Source organism: Eleutherodactylus coqui, chromosome 1 (assembly GCF_035609145.1).
Source record: "Eleutherodactylus coqui strain aEleCoq1 chromosome 1, aEleCoq1.hap1, whole genome shotgun sequence".
NCBI lineage: Eukaryota > Metazoa > Chordata > Amphibia > Anura > Eleutherodactylidae > Eleutherodactylus > Eleutherodactylus coqui.
The window spans coordinates 525,713,057-525,735,505 of NC_089837.1; the positions used below are offsets into that span (position 1 = coordinate 525,713,057).

The following is a 22,449-nucleotide window of genomic DNA, read 5'->3' on the forward strand; positions in this document are numbered from 1 at the left end:
CGGGTGCGCACTGCATGCTGGGACTTGTAGTTCCACGGTGCGGGGATTTTTATGTCGTATATTGTTACAACTGTCTGCTGTTTAATGAATAAATGTACTCATTGTTCTAAAGTGGTTGGTGCTAAAATCTGTTCATAATGACCCAAAATGCCTGATGACGCACTGTTAGGGGTTGGTGGCGGGGGATCAGAGGGAGCCATGCTGTTGCGGAGAAAATGTGCGGCGGACGCTCTGTCGTGGGGGAAATGTGCAGTGGACGCTCCGTGGCGGAGCAAATGTGCGGCGGACGCTCCGTCACGGGGGGGAATGTGCGGCGGACGCTCTGTCGTGAGGGAAATGTGCGGCGGACGCTCTGTTGCGGAGGAAATGTGCGGCGGACGCTCAGTCGCGGGGGGAAATGTACGGCGGACGCTCTGTCGCAGGGAAAATGTGCAGCGGACGCTCCGTCGCGGGGGGAAACGTGCAGCGGACGCTCCGTCACGGGGAACGGGGAGTGTGCAGCGGACGCTCTGTCACGGGGGAATGTGCGGCGGACGCTCCGTTGTGGGGGAAATGTGCGGCGGTCGCTCTGTTGCGGAGGAAATGTGAGGCGAACGCTCCGTGACGGGGGAATGTGCGACGGACGCTCCGTCGTGGGGGGATGCGCCGCGGACGCTCCGTCACGGGTGGGAGAATAAGCGGTGGACGCTCCGTCGTAGGGGGGGGATGTGCGGTGGACGCTCCGTCACGGGTGGGAGAATGAGCGGTGGATGCTCTGTCGTGGGGGGGGGGGGGAGGTGCGGCGGACGCTCCATCACGGGTGAGAGAATGAGCGGTGGACGCTCTGTCGTAGGGGGGGGGGGGATGTGCGGTGGATGCTCCGTCACGGGTGGGAGAATGAGCGGTGGACGCTCCGTAGTGGGGGGATGTGTGGCGGACGCTCGCCACCGCTCCATCCAGACGACGGACACAGGACACCCTAACCATGCGATCGTGGGGGTCCCGCTGTTTGGATCACAGCGTGGCTTTCGAGGGGTTAATGGCAGGCTTTATGAGTAGGATGACCATTATTAGGCGTATTTGCGGAAGCTTGTTGCGTTTTTGCGTGCGTCAGTGTTGTTTACTGTACTTTTTGCGCGCACAGAAGCCGCCGCCCCCGTAAGTCACTGCTGGATTTGATTACATTTGGAAATTCAAATAAATAAACATTTTTAACCCCCCCCCCCCCCCCGACGCCCGCTGAAAGGAGCGATTACTTTAATGAGTTCCAGACACGTTCTCTCCCAGCGCAAAGGTTTTTTATTGGGGGGCGAGACAATTGCGCACACAAAATACATGCTCGTGCACCGTCCCATTAGAATCAGTGGGTCCTATTTGCGTATGGAGCGTAAATACGTTGCTGTGACGCAGACCCGCACAACTCCAACTCCTACTGTGCCGCAGTCAGGGCATGCTGGGAGTTGTAGTTGTGCAGCAGTGACTGAAGCTTCGGTGGGGACCAGCCGCTGCTCGGACATGGCAGCGAAGAGTTAACTGACCCCCGCAGGAGGACTTCTTGACGCCTTCCTTACAGTGGAACCTTTTTTTGCCTTCTGCGGGGAAGGTTTTCAGTGCTGCACACATCCTGTGTTCTGCCAGTACTGCCCCCCATGTGGTGAGAAGGTGACTGTGAGTATAGCAGGGGAGGATTGGGGTGTCTGCTGATGTTGGGGGGCTGCAAGGTCTGATCTCTCTTTGTCTCCCCCTCCAGATGCTGCCGGTCAGAGGGGCGCCGCTGCTCCGAGGTGCTGCAGCTCTCTGCAGGTAAGAGCCCCTCCATCATGTCTCCTCTGTTGTGGGACTACAAGTTGCAGCATGCCCCGCAGCAGGTGACACCTCCTCCCCTTTTCCCCGGTTCACCCGTCGCAGCTCGTTGCTGTTTTCCACCGCAGTTCCTCGCGTTTCATGCCACATTTTGCAGTTTCCGTTGTCTGAGGGACCAATGGCCACGAGTCGGCGGCGGCGGATCTCGTGAGGTCATAGTCTAGTGCGCACGATGTAATTATCCCAAGGAAACTGCGTCTTGGTTTGCTGGGACTTGTAGTGCCACGGGCATAGAGCACCACAGTTAGGGCTCATTCACACAGGCGTGTTTTCAGTCCGTATTACGAGCGCGATACAAACAGCATGAAACGCGCCCGCTTGCATCGGGGTTTATAAATGTGCATTTTACTTGCGCGTAAAAAAATGGCAGGATGTCCTAAGCCCATTCAAGACTATGGTGTGCGCAAAATGCGCAGTGAATACGTGTTACATGTGAATGCACTGCGTGTTTTGTGCGTGTCGCTAAGAAACAGCGTGGAAAAAAATAAGAATTTGGCCTTGTATCATTTTACGGATGCGACGTGCGCGCCAAAAACGCATGCAGTGAAAACATGCTGAAAGTGCGCTTAGACCAGGGGCGGCAAACTCATGTTTACATCAGCATTATGCCTGCCTTGAAAGGGTCGTTTATAAGGGCTCATTTACACGGGCGTATTTGTGCGCCATATTATGTGCGTCATACAGACAGCCGCCATTGATTTGCATTGGAGGATTCTGTCATCATAAGTAGTTTGTCTGTTTTGCTGCATTTTCCGCACAATTAAAGCCAACAGGATTGCATAAATACGCACGATTCCGGTCGGTGAAAATGCTTCGTATTTCACAGACTGAAACTACATCTGCCGTTGTGAGGGAGCCCTAAATGTAACTACCCCATAACATGGCTATGGGGCTCTCTGCACTATGATGGGGTTCCTCCCTTCTACCCCTTTGGCACCGAGTGTCCTACTGGAGGAGGGCTGTGGTGCCCAGGGGGGGGGGGGGGGGTCAGAGCTGTGCCCTGTAGCTGGGAATGGGGAATCAATTTGGGTAATATCAAAGGGGCCTTTGTACTCTGACTCCCACCTGGTTACACTACCAATAAAGTAATGGTGGTTGTAGTGGTTCTTGTTCGTGACGCCAGTTTTCTGCAGCACCCTGGCAGGTGTCATTAGGTGACTGAGGCGTTGAGCGCAGGACAGACCGGTTCGAGGCCGTGAACTTGTGGAAACAGAAACTAGAAATCAACATTTACTTTCACTTGTTTGAACAATAATTGTTTTGTCTGATAGCATCCAAGATGGCATCCACCCCCCCGCTGGTGCTGCCCCCTCTGCCAAGGGTTGACTGCGTCCTCCAGTAGAGAGTCAGTTCTTCTGCATCTGGACCTCGTTTAGGGCCAGATTCGGCCTGTGGGCCTTGAGTCTGACATGTGGGCCTTGGGCCGCCGTCACACGGGTGTATTTGCGCAGCAATATGCGGAGAATAGAATGAATTGATTTCCAGGGCTTCGCTCACATGTGCGATTTTTGCACACGCATTTTGGTCGCACACAAAAAGCACATTGTATTTTTCTACGTTTTTCTGCATCAAAGATCCACATAGAAGTCAATGGGGGGGGGGGGGGGCAACTGCGTGAAACGCTGCGTAATTGAACGATTCTGGAACTCCTTAGGCTAATTAGCCCGTTCAGTCGGTGGGATTTTGTTGCCACACACTAATGCTCCGCCCCTGCGTATAAAAAGTACAGTAAAATACGCTGATGCCCACACAAAAAGCATTATTAACCTCGCAAATACGCTGTGCTGATACAATGCCAGCCTTAAGGGCTCCTTCGCACGGGCGCTGCGAATTTCAGCTGCATCTCCCATTTTAATGCCCATTGAGATGGCCAGGTGTAGCATATATATACACGCTCTGCTAAACTCCCTTCCCCTTCCCTCCCCCTTTCCGCCTCTTAACGGCTGCGGGCAAAGGGAGGAGGCGGGAGCTTAGCAGAGCTAGTGCGCTAATCTCTTGCCCCGTCCCGTGCCCTCTCTTTGCCAGCAAGGGGCGGAGAGGGAATTTAGCAGAGCAGCTTCTAAACTCCCTCCCCTTTCCGGCAGCTCACATAGGCTCCCGTAGGAGTCTATGGACCGGCCGCTGTATTCTGGCAAAAGATAGCCCTATCTTTTCCAGCTGGCCGATTTTTACACGCCAGAAAATCGCTCAGCTGAACAAATGCGCTGGAATCCAATGCATCCGATGGGCGCGATTTTCGGCCAGCGTTTGAACGCCCGTGTAAATAAAGCCGTAGACTAAGGTCAGGTGACGACTCGGACTGCATGTAGAGCAGTACAGAGCTGTGCACGGATTTCATGGTCTGCATCGCTTCTGCCATCTTCAGACTAGAGCTACACGGCAACGTTGGCCACAACGCATGTCGCCTCGCCAAAGATGGCAGTGTTGATGGGTGACATCGCCTCCTAATGTATGTCGCTGCAACTACAACCCAGAAACGCAAGAAATCTAAACTTGACGCCGTCGGCGGATCGCTGCAATGAATTTTGGATGTCTTGTGGTTTTGGGTTGTAGCCGCAACTTGTGGCTCCCAACACAACCCCATGTACTTACATTATACGCGAGGAAGTCAGCGTGACGCTGTGATCGTTGGCCACATGACGTGTATCATGGCCAGAGTCGCCATGTAGCCCCAGCCTGTAGGGGTTGAGCAGCATTGGAAAAACATGGCTCCTTTAAAGAAAAAAAAAAAAAAGCACAAAAAAACAGCCCCACCTCTGCCCTCAGGCTGTATGCGGTATTGCAGCTCAGTTATATAGGCTTCAATGAAGCTGAGCCGTAATATCGGACACGACAAGTGGACAGGACTGACAGCGGTCGTGTGCTGCTCATTGTTCATGTCCTACGTGTGCGGCATGAGACCACCGCGGCCAGTGATTGGCTGCAGCAGTCACAACCGCCAGGAAATAGTAGAATGACATGGCGTCCATTGAACTACCAGTTAACCCCTTGTTTTCTATGACTCTCTCCGCAGCAGAATTACAGGACACAACGGGCTCCTGAGCGGCGAGAACGGTGAGTAGAGGTTATCCGTAAATTTGCCCTAAGAAAGGGACCGGAGGGGTTATGTTACCCGCTGTCGTCTTTTTTCCTCGGTCCGCATACTTTTGGGTCCCCACTTTCTCTGCCAACATGGCTGCACCTCAATTTCCGCTCCCGGGTTTTGTGCAAATTTTTTCCGCAGCTTGTGGACAAGATTTTCACAGTCTCCTGCACTTCGCTGCTGCTGTAAATGCTGCGGGTCCAGACAGAAAATCTGCGGCAAATCCGCACCCTGTGAACATGGTCATAGGTCGGGCTCACACGGGATTTGAATTGCGGATTCCGCGGACAATACGCGAGCATTGCAAGGCATGAACTTTCACAGATTTGCTCAAACGTGTCGGTAGGAATTGCGGATTGCGTGAGCGGAAGAAAAATCCCAGCATGCTCCATTTTAGCATCGATTCTGCGCAGACGGTCTCCATTGGAGTCAATGGATGCGAGTGTTCTGGCGCCCATACGGAATGTTAGTTGCGTATGAGCGTCGGAAACGCTCGTAACTTCATAGCAAAATGGATAGAAAAGCCGGCTGGATATGAGAGAGAGAGATCTTCCGCGCGGACGATTGTCTGTGCATGTGCGGACATCCGCGTGGAAAAGCACTTGCATCCGCGATCTTCCACGACCATTCGCGATTACTTTCTGCAAATGGTTGCAGGTCTTCCTGCGGAAATCTGCACGCGGAATCTGACCCGTTCGTGTGAGCCGGCCTTAGACTACCTGGTGCACGCTAAGTCCGTGTGTACTGCGAGTTGCGGCACATTTCGTGTCCCGTTGTCATGCGATACTTGCACGAAAATAGGTCATTGGTAAAAGGCAATCGTACAAACGCCCCCGAGTCGCTCTGTGCTTGCTTGTTACTCGCTGTCTTTTACTTTATCTTTACACGTAAACCCAGCGTAAGACATCACATGCTGCTCTGATTGGCCAGCTCTGATCACATGCACAGTACTGGCCAATCTGAACGCGGCATTGAGTTGTCTGACTACGGCTGCACAGTTCGCATCGAGTAGTGACCGCAGTGCTGATGAAGAGGCGCCCCGTAATAAGTGGAATGGCGACAGGACAGCAGCGACTACTATAACCCCTCCCTCAGGTCGGACCGGAGGGTTGCTTTAATTCATTGAATTTGGTGTTAATTCTAGCAATCCAGGATGTATTGGAGGAGGCCGGCTGCTGTTAGATGCACACGGCGCCTCGCTGGCTTTGTTGCAGCCTTTCGCATGGTCGGATTACCGCGCCGTTGGTTGCGTTGGGTTTGTCTCCCGGCAGCCGGAAGATGTTTCTACCACTCACCGTCTATGGAGGACATCAGGTTCACAGTGCTGATCTGGATTATGATTTCTCCAGCAGGCTTTGGGGTATTTTGCCGCTTCCGAATTATATCGTGTGCACACATCGTCGACCAGAATCAGACACAAATGCTGGTCTAAAACCAGGAGAGTCTCTACAATGTGTAGAGGCTCAAGCCTTTTATTATAACACATGACAACCGCCCTTCAATGGGCGTGCAACAGATTACATCAGTAACATATAAGATTCTCATTTGTCGGATCATATAGAATCCCCCACCTCTCTGCCCACCCTCTTCCAAGTGCTCAGGTAGTATGGACTTTTGTCCTAGCTGAAGTCAGCTCCGTGTAGTGATGAATCATTGTTTAACTAGCTTCAGGATGGGAGTGGAAGGGGGCCTAGGTAAACACTCAGTATTGAACACAGGATATACACATAACACTATAGCCCTTAACTCTTAGAGGTCTCTTGTGCAATCCCTATGTACTTAGCTAACATTAGATCAGACATCCATTGTCTAGCAAATACCATGATTAGATTGTGTGTGTGTCCTTTAAACTCCTGAGCTAAAAGTCATTACAACAGCAAAATACATTTGGGTTATATTAATCGATAGACATTTTATAATAGCAATCATCATGTCTATCACAATCCCCCCTTAAAATGTCTATCCTCTAATTCTCTATCTAATTTTCACAGTTTTCTGCGCATGAGCCTATAACTGGAGCTCGTTGAAGGTTCGTTTTAGGGTCTTCAAGGGGGTGTAGGATTTGTCCACTCCTTCTGGGGATGCATCCAGCAAACTCATGGTGGGAGCGGCTTTTCCAGCATCAGTTTCACAGGTCTCTCTGACACAGGGAATAACACAGCAGACTAGAACAGAAAAGGTAACCATCAGTTCACATACAACAGCGACGCCCGTCTGTGCCAGGATCCTTTACCACCCGCTCATCCATGGCGAGTGCTGATCCCAAAAGTTAGCTCTTTTTAGTTAGTGCGGTCAGCTTCTTAATGGCAACTGCGTCTTTACCCGCGGGTCACGTGTCGTCTAGGATGTAGGTACGACAAGTCTCCCCTATCATCTTACAGATACTCCCCTTTTTAGCTAAAGTCATATCTAAGGTCATTCTATTTTTAAAAAAGTCATAGTCGAAGTAGGTCCTATTGGTCGACTCGTCCCTATAAGGCGTCTCTAGTATAATTTATAAACCACTGCTAACTATAAAAAACATAATTAATCCAATCAACGTTTATTTACCATAATGACCAGGAAAATGGACTCGAATCTAGTTTTAACTTGGTCTCTAATTTTTAAAACTTGTCAGGTACCCCCCTTGGCTATCCTATGACGTCAATGTACACGTGTAGATCAAAACTACCACCAGGGGTCTCTCTTCTCGCTCTAGCATAATGTTACAATGCTAGTAGCGTGCACAGGTACGCACGGCGTGGGACTCCCTAATCTTCACCCACACCAATGTCCCTCCTGGAGATAGTCCTAATGGTGAACACGTCCAAGTCGCCTCACCCTTGCGTCAGGGTTTTCCCACTGCCCGTAAGTCCCTACTCCTAGGAGGGGGGGGATCCCTACCTCACCTCAGAGGGAGGCCATGGATTCCATGGGCTCATTTCCGGGCATCCATACCCTCTATCTGTACAAGTTAACACCCCACAGGGTGTGCCCTCGCCGGAACCTAAGGTCTTCTAGACTATCCCTTGGCAAATGGGAATTCCACTGACAATCCATCTTAGGAGATCGGGGCAGGCACAGTACTAGTACATTTCTCCTTTTCTTTGGTAGCGTATGTGGTTGGCATTATCGGAACTGGCTCTTCATCTTTTTTAAACAAGAGAAATATTGCTGAGTTCCCCAAAAATCTCCCTCCACCCTGCCTAATTGTTTGGCAGGTGTAGTTTCCAGGGTAGTCAGTAATACTCTCTCCGGTGCAAAACACTTAAGTAGTTATAGAGTATTCCTTCTTCCATTTCTCACGGACAGTGTAATTAGCGGAAATGTTCGTGAAGAGACTAATAAACCACTCTTCAGCATCTACAGGGAGATTTAGGGGGACCATCCCCGAGTGTAGTCGGGCACTACCGCACACGCAACAGTTAGACTTGTTGCTCCTGTTAGCATTGTACCTCATCAACTCCAACCAGAGATTCTGGTCAGAGTAGCCAGTCGCTACTGTCAAGGTGTCCTCAAAGGTAGGGTCGGCTATGATCATCATGTTCGTCAAGGTCTTTATCTTACGGCGGAGGGGGTTAATTATGGGCACGGGACTAAGTGAAGGCTTCCATTCGGCTGCATCTACCATACCCCTTATTTTAAACTTCCCTAAGGGATCTGTCCTCCCGTACCGGTATGTCCCCAGACTATAAGTCTCCCCGTCCCCCGGGCTTGGATCTCCCATGGTTAATGTAAAAACCGCATTAAAACCAAGCAACATACTAAGTTCAGCCTTCCAATACCTGCTGTCCTTATTATTCTCAAGGAGGGTTATACGACTAATTAGGGATTTCCCGCTCTTATCTTTCTTATTTAAGGCACTTCGCGGTTTATAGGACTAGTCTGTTCCTGCGTTCCATCCCACTAATCCCCAATAACGGCAGTCTTCTCCCCAGACGTTATCAGTGGCGCGAACATATTGTATTCCCCGGGTATATAAGTCATATAACCAGCTGGACTGAGTTAAATCTGGCCTGCGGTGGGATCTTGCGCCTAGACACGGGACCACAGTACAATAGTCGAAGGAATATGCGGCTACTTGAGCATTGGACGAGTTATACTAGAAGGTAACCATACCCTCATATTCTTCCGACTAAGGATTCCAGTTGCCACCCTCCTCTCTCACTAGCCCTAACCAGAGTAATGTCTTTGGCACAACTAAGATTGGTCTCCCGGATCTGAAGCTTTCTTACAGTATGAAGCATGGATCCATGTAAGTCTTTCGGCTAGTTTCACAGCTGTGGCAGTAGTCAGAAGCACCTGGTAGGGGCCATCAAATCGGGGCTCAGGAGGGTGCTTCCTGAGGAACTTCTTGACGCACACCCAATCCCCAGGCTGCAAGATATGTGTCCCAGTGTCTGCCTCTGAGTCTGGAAGAGAACACCTGTGCATAGGCTTTGGTTAGTTCTTTAACAACGGAAATCACATACTTAGTCAACACATCAGATTGTAATTGTAACTACTGAGGATAGTAACGACCTAGCCTTGGGGCTAGCCCAAACAATCTCGTAGGGAGATAATGTATAATCCCCCCTGGGTTCATATCTTACACTGAATAGGGCTATTGGATGACAGTCTTTCCAAAGTGGCGTCATTTTTAAGTATCTTACTTTTAGCGTGCCACTACGTCTCTCCACCTTGCCACTACTCTAAAGGTGGTACAGTATGTAAAAGGCCCGGGATACACCCAGAGCAGACATGACCTGTTACATTCACCTGCGAAGTTTATACCTCTGTCTGACTCTGAATCACTTCTGGTACCCCATATTCACAGTTTACCTCGTTCATGAGCTTCTTTGCGGTTACCTACTTGTTTACCTTGGTAACAGGGTCGGCCTCCAATCTGCAAAGACATCAACAACAACAAGCACGTATTCATACTTCCCAACAAGTGGGAGCTGAACGTAGTCAATTTGCAATCCCTGAAATGGGTAGAGTGGTCCCGGCAAGTGTGATGTGGCAAATTTACTTCTGCCCTGACTCACCTATGGCATAGATCATGCTAAACTGGACAAATGATGCAGCAGCTACAGAGAACCTAGAAGTCGCCCAACCTCTTTCAAGCGTCGTCGTCATTACTGCTTTACTAGGTGGGTCTTTCCGTCCATCAGCTGGGCCATCATGGGATACAGGAACTGTGGTGGGCAAGTGCTGTTGACTGTTCACCACACGCTGTCCTGTTTCTGCTGCTCCCATATTAGTCCATTTATTCTTTTCTTCCTTGCTGGCTTGTAACTGTAAAAGTCTTTTAGCATATCAAAGTCCAAATTTTTGTCAATGTCCAAAGTTTTTTACCACTGACTCATGCTGTCAGTATCTTTCTTCTTTCTTCCACGGCTTGAGGGCCGCTGCCTTTGCTGCGCTGTCAGCAAGGGTGTCGTCTCTCGCCTCTCCAGTGTAGGAATCGGTGCAAACTCTCAACTTTGTCAGGTAGAAGTAGGGCCTCCATGCGACTCTGTACCGCTGCACCATTCTCAATTGGTTGTCCTGCTAAGGTAAAAAAACTGTCTGGCCTTCCATATTGGGCCGTAATCATGAGCTGTGCCAAATGCATACCAGGAGTCAGTGTAAAGGGTTGCCGGTCTTACCTCTCGCCACTCTACTCGCCTCAGTGAGGGCCTTCAATTCCGCTTCTTGTACTGTGACATGCGGAGGCAGAGCTTCTGCTTCTAGGACATCTTGTTGTGTAACCACTGCATATCCGATGTGGAGTCATCAATCCTCACCCTGGTACCATCTGCAAAAAGCTCAACATATGCATTATCAACAGAGGTTCTGATAACTGTTTGCATACCTGCAGTTTCTTACCGAATTAGTACTAAATAATCGTGTTGATGTTCTATTTCACATGGCTCAGAATCTTGTTATCTTATTCCATTTATTTATTTTTTTTCAAACCCAATAGCTGATCTACAACACCTAGATCATCTATGGCCCAGATCACCTCTGCCTCCCCCCTTTTGAAGAGGAATACTCAATGGAAAAAGAGTAATTGCGTTCAAACTAGTAAACCAAGAGGCACAAAAACAAGCACCTTGTAGGTCAAGGTGACATTATATGCAGCGAAGTCTGAGCGAAAATATCCTTTAGATTTTTTTTTTTTTTCAGGTTGCAGTTAGCCTTTTTTAACACAAGGGGGCGCCACACAATTCAAATTTTACGTCACCCAGTGTAATAGTATTTCAGGGTATGGCCAGCGTTTAGCTTTTACTCTCCTGTCGGAATATAATTATAGCTTCAGTGTAGACTGACACTAGAATATACCAAAGACTTAAAGAAAAACTAAAGAATACGGATGAATTAACATCCTACTCTGGGCAATTCAGTCCCTCTTTCTTCACATAAAAAGTAAAATTACTTCACCAAATTGCATGAAAAAGTTTGCTGGGTGACTATAGGGAAATTATTTCATCTGTAGGAGCCTTCCATAACATCATCTGTCTGAGCATCCATTGGAGAAGCGGGCAGTGGAAAACAGAGCCCCTGGGAACATGAGAGAGCGTCCCCTGTCATGTATTCCTGGTCTCTGCCCCCCATGCATCAACTCCAATCTTCCATGCACTATAAACCAGCTTAGTCATCTACTATGTCCTAAGCTGCATCTCCACAAAGGTTTGTTTCCCTGAACTTATCACACATCCAAAGTGGCCACATCTTGGAGCGTAACAAAGTCTGGTCAAACAAAACCTTACTTCGGACAATCATGATGTTAGCACTGGATACAGTGGCATTGGGGAATATAGGCCTCCCAAGTGCAGCAAAATGGCCGCCAGAGGCAGAAAGGGGCGGGGCTACAGATCTCCCAGGTGAGGCAAAATGGCTGCCGGAGGAACGGGCGGGGCCAGGGGCAGCAGCACTTCCAGGTGAGGCAAAATGGCCGCTGGAGGAGGAAGGGGCGGGGCCAGGTCCTGTCCCGGATGGGGAGGGACCGGAAGTAACATCACACACCCTGAAAGTGAGCACATGGGGGGAAGTAACTTCAGGGTGGGGGCAGGCCTCACTACATTTACTGCAGAGTCACACTATGTTGGATTGTAAACATTGCAAGCACGGCCGCCATTACAGGGAGGGGCTGTAGTCAACACAAAGGCATTACATTGTTCATTAGCAATACACATACCCCCCTACATGCTTTCCCCTCTTGAATCTCTTAACTACATTATACCTCCTCCTAGCAATCTAAAAACACCTTTCTTTCTGCTAGGCTTCCTGCTCATCTTCTGAAAACTTTCTACAGTCTATCTTATCTGTCCATGACCTGACATTTCTTTCTGCAACTTTTCCTGGTCCTTTCCCATCAGCAACCAAATCACAAGCTCTATGACCTTTGTCCTTGCTCACTTTCCTCAACTCTATGCTACCTGCTTATTTTAGCCTATTCGAAGTTTCTGGACACAATAGTGTTCCTCTTGTAAAATCTGCTTTCTCCAAATCCTTCCAATATAACCTCTCTTTCCCACTCAGATTACAATGCACATTAATTCTACAAAACACAGGGAACGACAAAGTAAACAGAAAGGGTTAATTGGAAAAAGCTTTCAGTTCACTCTTATCAGCAGCCCTCCCCCCAACAATAAACACTGCACATTCTTTCTATAGTACCAAACAGACGGGATTACTGGAGAATACCCACAACGGCTCAAGGTATATATCTCATCTACCTTTATAACAGCCCACCGTATACTAGTAATCCCCAAGAGCACTCCTTGTACACGATCTAGACAGGACATTTAGCTATACACAGAGACTGACGATTATTTTCAATGACCAAGAGTTTCTGGAGCCAGCCGTCACAAAGCACGGCTGTACCTTTCCACATATGAGAACATAACACGCTCAATCATAAAGGTAAGTATACGTATCATAAATCTTCCTAACCTCACACTAGTTTTACCTAGGAGCACGTGTCACTGGCGTGTTCCCTCAGACTTAAACAGCCGAGTCCGCCCTCCTGACACATTAACCCTCACAGAATTTATCTCTTGGTCTTGTATACACAGTGTTTAACCGTCTCAGACACAACAGCATATAAAATACCCCTAGACAGGTAACATGGTGATTTTTCCGAGTGGACAGAACTAGAGTTATTACCTGTCTTTCAGTGAAGGTCCAGTCTGGATCAGGAACAGGCAGAAAAGCAGTCAGAACCCAGCTCACATCGGTAGATTTACATAAAGCAATCTTACCGTGTTCTGTAGATTTTCGGGCCCCTGAGTTCTGCGTGCCATCTGCCGATCTCTGTACGTTCCAGGCTGTGACCTCACAGATCCACTCGCTCACCCAGGGACTCCACTGATCTGGATTATGATTTCTCCAGCAGGCTTTGGGGTATTTTGCCGCTTCCGAATTATATCGTGTGCACACATCGTCGACCAGAATCAGACACAAATGCTGGTCTAAAACCAGGAGAGTCTCTACAATGTGTAGAGGCTCAAGCCTTTTATTATAACACATGACAACCGCCCTTCAATGGGCGTGCAACAGATTACATCAGTAACATATAAGATTCTCATTTGTCGGATCATATAGAATCCCCCACCTCTCTGCCCACCCTCTTCCAAGTGCTGAGGTAGTATGGACTTTTGTCCTAGCTGAAGTCAGCTCCGTGTAGTGATGAATCATTGTTTAACTAGCTTCAGGATGGGAGTGGAAGGGGGCCTAGGTAAACACTCAGTATTGAACACAGGATATACACATAACACTATAGCCCTTAACTCTTAGAGGTCTCTTGTGCAATCCCTATGTACTTAGCTAACATTAGATCAGACATCCATTGTCTAGCAAATACCATGATTAGATTGTGTGTGTCCTTTAAACTCCTGAGCTAAAAGTCATTACAACAGCAAAATACATTTGGGTTATATTAATCGATAGACATTTTATAATAGCAATCATCATGTCTATCACACTGCCAGGAGCCAAATCTATGGCCTGCCGTAGCTATATATGAACTGGGCAGGGTGCCAGCTACCAGCTTGTAGGGGAAGGGGGGGGGCGCAGGCAAATGTAGGCTGGGGGTGACTGCTCCCTTTAGGTCTGCCCAAGTAGACGATCGTCCTCCATGCGTCTGGAGCTACATGGATCCTCCTCCTCCCCTCTGAGGCTCCGCTGTCAGTCCATCGCTGCCCTACAACTGCTTAGTTCTGCTACTGTTATTATATTATGAGCTTGGTTCTGGTGTTGTATTGATGTACCGATATGTGTATATATTATATTATATGAGGATAGTTCTGGTGTAGTATTTGTGTTAGGAGCTTGATTCTGGGGCTGTATTTATATATGCCCCAGGAAAAAAATTCCGCACAGGGTGCCATTTAAGGGAGGGCTGCAGTAGCTGAGTCTAATTGGTCTTCGCAAAGGGAAATTGGGGAATGCGGAGAGTAAACAAAAGAGAGGCTGCGATGGAGTCAGCGGTGCCGCGGTTACAAAGCTCCGTATCCATCGCTGAGCCCTCTGCCAGACAGTAAGTACATTAATTAAGAACGGAGCTGGGGGTCATTTTCCTGTCCCGCTGATCACTCTTCTCTTGCAGGTTTCCGGATAGAGGACAGGCGGTCCTACAAGTCGCAGCCGACTCACGGCATCGGCCGCTACAGGTTCCTGTTACCGCCAGAAATGGTGAGGATGTGTGATAGACGGATGTAGTAACCTGCAGATGGGATTGTGGCACCCGACGGCCTCTCCGTCCGTATGAGGATCAGGTGTCTCGCAGTGATGTCTCAGAAAAGATGTTTACATGGCGCCAAGTGGAGCGAAGAGACCAATTATGTAAAGCAGGGACTCTTGTGGCTCTTTGTAGTCTTTGCAGCAATTTCCTGTTGTGGCTAATGGGGAAAGGCGGTCCCAGTTAGGGAACCTCCCACTGATAACTCCACCTGCAGTGTCCTTAAAGGGGTTGTCTACCTGTCAGAAGGGTTGTCCATATATAAACTACTGATGGCCTATTCAAGTGATTAGCACAAAAGGACCATTTATTCTGGAGAACTGACCCCTTGTCGGGAGTCTCTAGCACCCTGTTGTACCACCTCTAGCTTGGATACAAGATGTGATACGGGCAGGCATGGAGGCTCTAGTACCCTGTTGTACCGCCTCTAGCTTGGATACAAGATGTGATACGGGCGGGCATGGAGGCTCTAGTACCCTGTTGTACCACCTCTAGCTTGGATACAAGATGTGATACGGGCAGGCATGGAGGCTCTAGTACCCTGTTGTACCGCCTCTAGCTTGGATACAAGATGTTTTACAGGCGGGCATGGAGGCTCTAGTACCCTGTTGTACCACCTCTAGTTTGGATACAAGATGTGATACGGGAGGCATAGAGGCTCTAGTACCCTGTTGTACCACCTCTAGCTTGGATATAAGATGTGATACAGGCGGGCATGCAGGCTCTAGTACCCTATTGTAGCACCTCTAGCTTGGATACAAGATGTGATACGGGTGGGTATGGAGGCTGTAGTACCCTGTTGTACCACCTCTAGCTTGGATACAAAATGTAATACGGGTGGGCATGGCGTCTCTGGTACCCTGTTGTACCACCTCTAGCTTGGATATAAGATGTGATACAGGCGGGCATGCAGGCTCTAGTACCCTGTTGTACCACCTCTAGCTTGGATACAAAATGTAATACGGGTGGGCATGGCGTCTCTGGTACCCTGTTGTACCACCTTTAGCTTGGATATAAGATGTGATACAGGTGGGCATGGAGGCTCTAGTACCCTGTTGTACCACCTCTAGCTTGGATACAAGATGTGATACGGATGGGTATGGAGGCAGACAGGTTCTGTATTGTATCCTGCTGTATATTGCTCAGCATTTGCTGTAACTGAGCCTCTAGATCATGTATACTTGTAGGCTGTTGGCGTTCCAGTTGGTCCTATACATGTTATACTGATGATAAATCTGGTGACTGGCAGCCACGGAAGTGTGACAATGTTAGGGGGCTTCCTGGGACCCCAGGTACATTGTTCATGACATCAATGCAAATAGAGGCAACGGTGGGGGTCAGAGGCCGTACCAGTAATGGGGGCTGTGAGACCAAATGTCCTTCAGCCAAAAGCTTGGAAATCATTCCGACAGACACGGGTGTAACAATGGCGCCCCCAGTCTCTGGATGGTGGACAACGAAACATTTGGAGCTGCTGGTGCTTGTTGGGTGATCAGACGCTCCTCTACCGGTGGTCTATAGGGGGCGTCCTGAGCCGGGTCACCGTGTGTGTCCCCATCCACTGGTCCCAACACCTCCTAACAGTCTGGTCAGAATGGCCGGTGGGGGGACAATTCATCGATACGACCATCCAGCTTCTCACATCCCAATAATGCCCCCCCCCTCTGGTAACAGGGTGAAATCTTTTCTCTGCTTCGTAGAGGCGTCTAGTGGCCAACAAGCTTTATAAGTGGAAGAAGAGGTCACTACACACAAGGGGCCTCCGAGAGCCTCTTATAGGCCAAGGGGGGAACCACTGTTAGGGCCTCCGCTGACAAGACCATCCATCTAATCACCACAACTCCCATCATTACAGATCTGCCTGAGGGGGGCCTTCACACGGCTGGGAAAATCGTGCGAGATTTGTGCGTTGCGATACTATGCGGGAAACAAATCGCAGCATGTCCTAACGTTCTGCAATATCGCCCATTGTTTTCAATGGGGCTGTGAGCAATGGAAGAACTCCGAGATCCTCCGCCGTAGGCTGTGATATCGCCTGTGTGAAACTGACCTGAGATGGAACTGCATGCCGAGATTTGCAGCAACATTACTTCTTTTAGGGGCGGGACTGTGTTGTTTGTTTTTACAGATAGGAGCTGTAAACTACCGATGGCCTGTTCTTGGGACCGGCTGCTAATATACTGACCGCTCTGTTCACACTGCAGCAGCCTGGAACATCGGCCCTTCAGGACCAGAGATTTTTATTTTTATTCACCCCCCCTTTACCTCCCAAGAGCCATAACTTTATGTTTCCACTGACAGCCTTATGGGGGCTTGTTGTTTGTATGTAATGCGCTGCAAAACCTCTAAAAAATCTTAAAGGGGTTGTCCCACGAAAGCAAGTGGGTCTATACACTTCTGTATGGCCATATTAATGCACTTTGTAATATACATCATGCATTAATTATGAGCCATACAGAAGTTATTCACTTACCTGCTCCGTTGCTGGCGTCCTCGTCTCCATGGTGCCGTCTAATTTCAGCATCTAATCGCCCGATTAGACGCACTTGCGCAGTCCGGTCTTCTCCCTGGTGAATGGGGCCGCTCGTGCTGGAGAGCTGCTCCTCGTAGCTCCGCCCCATCACGTGTGCCGATTCCAGCCAATCAGGAGGCTGGAATCGGCAATGGACCACACAGAGCCCACGGTGCACCATGGGAGAAGACCCGCGGTGCATCGTGGGTGAAGATCCCGGCGGCCATCTTGCTAAGGTAAGGAAGAAGTCGCCGCAGAGCGGGGATTCGGGTAAGTACTAAACTGTTTTGTTTTTTTTTAACCCATCCCTTGGGTTTGTCTCGCGCCAAACGGGGGGCCTATTGAATAAATGAAAAAAAACCGTTTCGGCGCGGGACAACCCCTTTAAGTTGGGAGAATAAAAAAGAAAAAATGCAATTACACCATTTTGGGGGAGTTTTTATAGCAATCAGTGCAGTAAAAATGACATAAATATTCTGTGGCTCCGTACAATTATGTTCAGACCAAAGATATACAATTTTTAATTTTTAATTTTATTAAAAAGTAAATTCTTTTCTTAAACAAACGTTTGCCTTCCGTCGCCGCATTCTAAGACTTGTAACGTTATTGTCTCCTCAGTTGGGCTGTCTGAGGGCTTGTTTTTTTGTAGGATGAGCTGACTTCTGCTCTTAGGAGCTCGGATACATCAGCCCAGTGAACCGGAGGGTGAGTGCCCTCTTTATTAAATGTTTGGGTTTTTTTTACTATTTAGGACGACAAAATGATGAAAAAAGCAAAGTTGCAGAAAAAGGAAATCAAAGAAGGCACAGAGTATGAATACGGGATGCTTAACTTCCAAGTGTCAGGGCACAACATGCTTTACGTGGAGCACTTCACTGCGTACATGCATAATTTCTTCAACCAGATGTCCGTTACAGTGGAGGAAAGGTGAGATCTGTCATGTTCTGTACAAACGGTGGAGTCACTGTATACATACATTACTGACCCTGAGTTACATCCTGTATTATACTCCAGAGCGGCACTCACTATTCTGCTGGTGGAGTCACTGTGTACATACATTACTTATCCTGTACTGCTCCTGAGTTACATCCTGTATTATACTCCAGAGCTGCACTCACTATTCTGCTGGTGGAGTCACTGTGTACATACATTACTTATCCTGTACTGCTCCTGAGTTACATCCTGTATTATACTGCAGAGCTGCACTCACTATTCTGCTGGTGGAGTCACTGTGTACATACATTACCTATCCTGTACTGATCCTGAGTTACATCCTGTATTATACTCCAGAGCTGCACTCACTATTCTGCTGGTGGAGTCACTGTGTACATACATTACTTATCCTGTACTGCTCCTGAGTTACATCCTGTATTATACTGCAGAGCTGCACTCACTATTCTGCTGGTGGAATCACTGTGTACATACATTACTTATCCTGTACTGATCCTGAGTTACATCCTGTATTATACCCCAGAGCTGCACTCACTATTCTGCTGGTGGAATCACTGTGTACATACATTACTGACCCTGAGTTACATCCTGTATTATACTCCAGAGCTGCACTCACTATTCTGCTGGTGGAATCACTGTGTACATACATTACTTATCCTGTACTGATCCTGAGTTACATCCTGTATTATACTCCAGAGCTGCACTCACTATTCTGCTGGTGGAGTCACTGTGTACATACATTACTTATCCTGTACTGATCCTGAGTTACATCCTGTATTATACCCCAGAGCTGCACTCACTATTCTGCTGGTGGAATCACTGTGTACATACATTACTGACCCTGAGTTACATCCTGTATTATACTCCAGAGCTGCGCTCACTATTCTGCTGGTGGAGTCACTGTGTACATACATTACTGACCCTGAGTTACATCCTGTATTTTACTCCAGAGCTGCACTCACTAGTCTGCTGGTGGGGTCACTGTGTACATACATTACTTATCCTGTACTGATCCTGAGTTACATCCTGTATTATACCCCAGAGCTGCACTCACTATTCTGCTGGTGGAGTCACTGTGTACATACATTGCTTATCTTGTAGTGATCCTGAGTTGCATCCTGTATTAGGGTCCATTTTGACTGGACGAATGTTGGACAAACAAAGCCTGACACTCGTCCCTGTGTGCCCTCGCTCCCATGCTATTGCACGGGAGCTAGTAGTCCTGGCTCGCTTACAGAGCGACCAGAAGGCGGGCGGGTGGCTGCAGGAGATTTCTCTCCTTGCTCTCCCCCCGCCCCTCTCCATTGACATAATATAGCAGCCATTCAATACTGAACGGCTGCTATTTACACTGAATGATCTGCTCATCGACCATTGTTTATGCAGCATATGGCGCTGGACGATGATTGTTCAGTGTAAACAGCAGCCGTTCAGTATTGAACGGCCGCTATGTTAAGGCAATGGAGAAGGGCGGGGGAGCGAGGAGAGAAATCTCCTGCAGCCGCCCCGCTGTGAGATACTCGCTCCTGTGCAGCAGCATGAGAGCGAGTATGTTCCTGTAAACATTGTGCCTCTGTCTTTACAGCTACGCTAAACCAACCAAGACCATACAAGTGGATCTGATGGCGGACGTGGGCAACAAGATGTTTGTGGACTCGGTGCTGACCGTCCATGAGAGGGTCGTCCAGGTCAGCGGTCTGAGCGCCACTTTGGCTCAGATTATCATAGAAGTGTTCACCATGAACCAGCCTGAAGGGGTCACCCTACTAATTAAGGAGGTAAGCACATGACTGCGCAGCACTACGGCACATAGGCGCGATATAACTTCCTAACGTGTAATTCGCTGTCTCTTCTCTCCGCAGCACACGGAGGCCGACTATCTGGACAGGTTTAAGGCTCGGCCGGATCTGGATAACCTGAAAGCGATAAACGCCGCTCCGCATTAAGCTGTGATAATGGACTATATGTTCTCTACGTGTCACTGTAACAGCGGCCATCTGAAGTCATGTGACACCCCCCCCCCCCTTCCCTAGCTGGGCGCACTAGAATAATGGAAACAACAAAAAGTGTATAAATAAAAACTGTCTTTTTATGATTTCTGTCCCAGCAAAATGTTTAATGACCGAACCCTGAGGCCGGATCCACACGGGTGAGCGCGGTATCACAATTGCCAACCTGCGTTTTTTATTTAAAAATGCTTTCCGTTGCTTCTGTGAAATTGCGATCCTCCGGCGCGTTTACATCGGGGCGGCAGCATAGCCGTTATATTGTGGGTGAAATGTTTGAGGGGTTTCTAAGAGCTGCTATCCTGGAGGACCTCAAGAATATGGCTGTATAACTCCATATTAGCATGAGGTCATTCCTGTCAAACCAACCTGATCAGCTTCTACGAGGAGGTAAGTTCTAGACTGGACCGAGGAGTCACTGGATCTTGTATATCTGGACTTCTCCAAAGCGTCCCATCCTGTACCACATAAAAGGTTGGTATATAAGATGAGATGTTTGGTCTCGTGAGAATGTGGGTAAGTGGGTAAGTAACTGGACAGGGATAGGAAGCAGAGGGGGGGGGGGGGTATAAATGGTACATACTCTTGTTGGGTCACCGTTACTAGTGGAGTACCACAAGGGGCAGTATTGGAAGGGTCACCGTTACTAGTGGGGTACCACAAGGGGCAGTATTGGGTCACCGTTACTAGTGGGGTTACAAGGGGCAGTATTGGAGGGGTCACCATTTCTAGTGGCGTGCCACAAGGGGCAGTAGTGGAGGGGTTCACCGTTTCTAGGGCCGTGCCACAATGGGCAGTAGTGGAGGGGGTCACCATTTCTAGTGAGGTACCACAAGGGGCAGTGGAGGGGGTCACCATTTCTAGTGGTGTGCCACAAGGGGCAGTATTGGAGTGGCAGCATTACAATTTTTTTAGGCCAGTCCTTGACCCAAATAAAAGAGCGACTACAAGATCGTTGCCCAAAATAAATCTCCCGGAAGATGCCACTATTAACCTTTTCCAATCCACTGTCTGACCTCTGAAGGCATTATGATTTAAGGCTGTACAGCTCCGATGTTGTAAGACATCCGTCCGGGTTCTCTTACTGTATATTGCCAGCCTCTCTGCCGTCGGAGCCTATCCAATGTGTCACCTCATGCAGTACTGGCTTTAGCCAGCATATAGCGCCGTTGTATAACAGCAGAAAAAGAGTAAGGTCCCTAGGAAAACCAGGATACAAATTGTATGGGAAAGGGTTAATGTTAGCTCTTATGCTGTTGATAATAAACATGCAGAACTCCTGGGAGCTGAAAACTGGGACTGTATGCAACCCCCTATCTTCTTGCTATGGTCCAGATAAAACTGAGAATGGACATCTAGCCAAATTAGGGACTGAACTGCATGTCGGAAATTCCACCACCACCACCCCCCTCATATCTCGTGTTCCTAAGGATAAATCTACTAAGGCCTCATGTCCACGGGGAAAATCGGGCCCGCTACGGATTCTCCATGTAGAATCTGCAGCGGGTCCCTCCTGCCCCGCGGACATGAGCGCTGAAAATAAGAATAAATGAGAATAAACTCACCTCCCATCCGCTCCGTTTCTTCTCTGCGTCGCGGCCGGATCTTCTTTCTTCGGCCGGCGGATGAATTCGTCACGCCGGCGGCACGTCGTCGACGTGCCGCGCGCATGCGCCGGGCACATCCGCCGAGCCGAAGCTAGGGAGATGCGGCCGTAAGGAAGAGAAGACCTTCCCGGCCCGCTGCGGGTGACTAAATGCTTTTAAATTCCTATTTTAGGTCTCCCGCGGATCCGGACGGCTTCCATAGGCTTCAATAGAAGCCCGCGGGGGGAGACCCGCATGAAAATGGAGCATGGTCCAGATTTTTTCATGCTCCATTTTTTTTAAAATCACTTTTATTGACGATCCGCGGGTATTTATCTACCCGCGGGTGGTCAATGCATCCCTATGGGGTGCGGATCCGCGCGCGGGAGAAGAGTTAAAATCCGCTGCGGATTTTAATTCTTATTTTCCCCGTGGACATGAGCCCTAAGGCTTATCCTGTGGACCCACACCGGCATGTTCTCATTTTGACTGAGTAAAGAATATTAATCTCTTCTCCCAAAAATGGGCCGTACATAAATCTCATCCGATAGAAAAGGCTCCCTCCATCGCTCAGGACCATGGGGTTTGTACAGCTATGATTGTTGAGCTACTCTGAGAAGGAAGTAGGTGTTGCTGATAAAGCTCCGTTTACCTACTTCCATCCACGAGCCTAAAGTATTCTCCCCCTTTCCTAATATAACAATATGGACACTTTTGTCAAAATGGTCACTAATGAAATTATGAAAATTCGACCTGAAAAGAAAATGGTTCCCTCTAATTGGATG

General features: G+C 48.7%; 1 protein-coding gene across 1 annotated transcript; it reads left to right on the plus strand.

Annotated features, from left to right (window-relative positions):
* Nucleotides 1–1,622: 1,622 nt before the first annotated feature.
* MRPL48 (mitochondrial ribosomal protein L48) lies at nucleotides 1,623–20,167 on the plus strand. Its single transcript, XM_066588343.1, has 7 exons — nucleotides 1,623–1,641; nucleotides 1,730–1,782; nucleotides 4,856–4,896; nucleotides 14,478–14,563; nucleotides 17,873–18,048; nucleotides 19,658–19,850; nucleotides 19,935–20,167. The coding sequence occupies exons 2-7, from the start codon at nucleotides 1,730–1,732 to the stop codon at nucleotides 20,016–20,018; spliced, it is 633 nt and encodes a 210-aa protein (XP_066444440.1). The 5' UTR covers nucleotides 1,623–1,641; the 3' UTR covers nucleotides 20,019–20,167.
* Nucleotides 20,168–22,449: the final 2,282 nt, after the last annotated feature.

Bases quoted from the DNA above. Each gene is read 5' to 3' on its own strand.
- MRPL48 (XM_066588343.1), top strand. From the start codon at position 1,730: ATGCTGCCGGTCAGAGGGGCGCCGCTGCTCCGAGGTGCTGCAGCTCTC. The intron at 1,783-4,855 runs GTAAGAGCCCCT...CTCTCTCCGCAG, and splicing joins GGTGCTGCAGCTCTCTGCAG to CAGAATTACAGGACACAACG. The intron at 19,851-19,934 runs GTAAGCACATGA...TTCTCTCCGCAG, and splicing joins TCACCCTACTAATTAAGGAG to CACACGGAGGCCGACTATCT.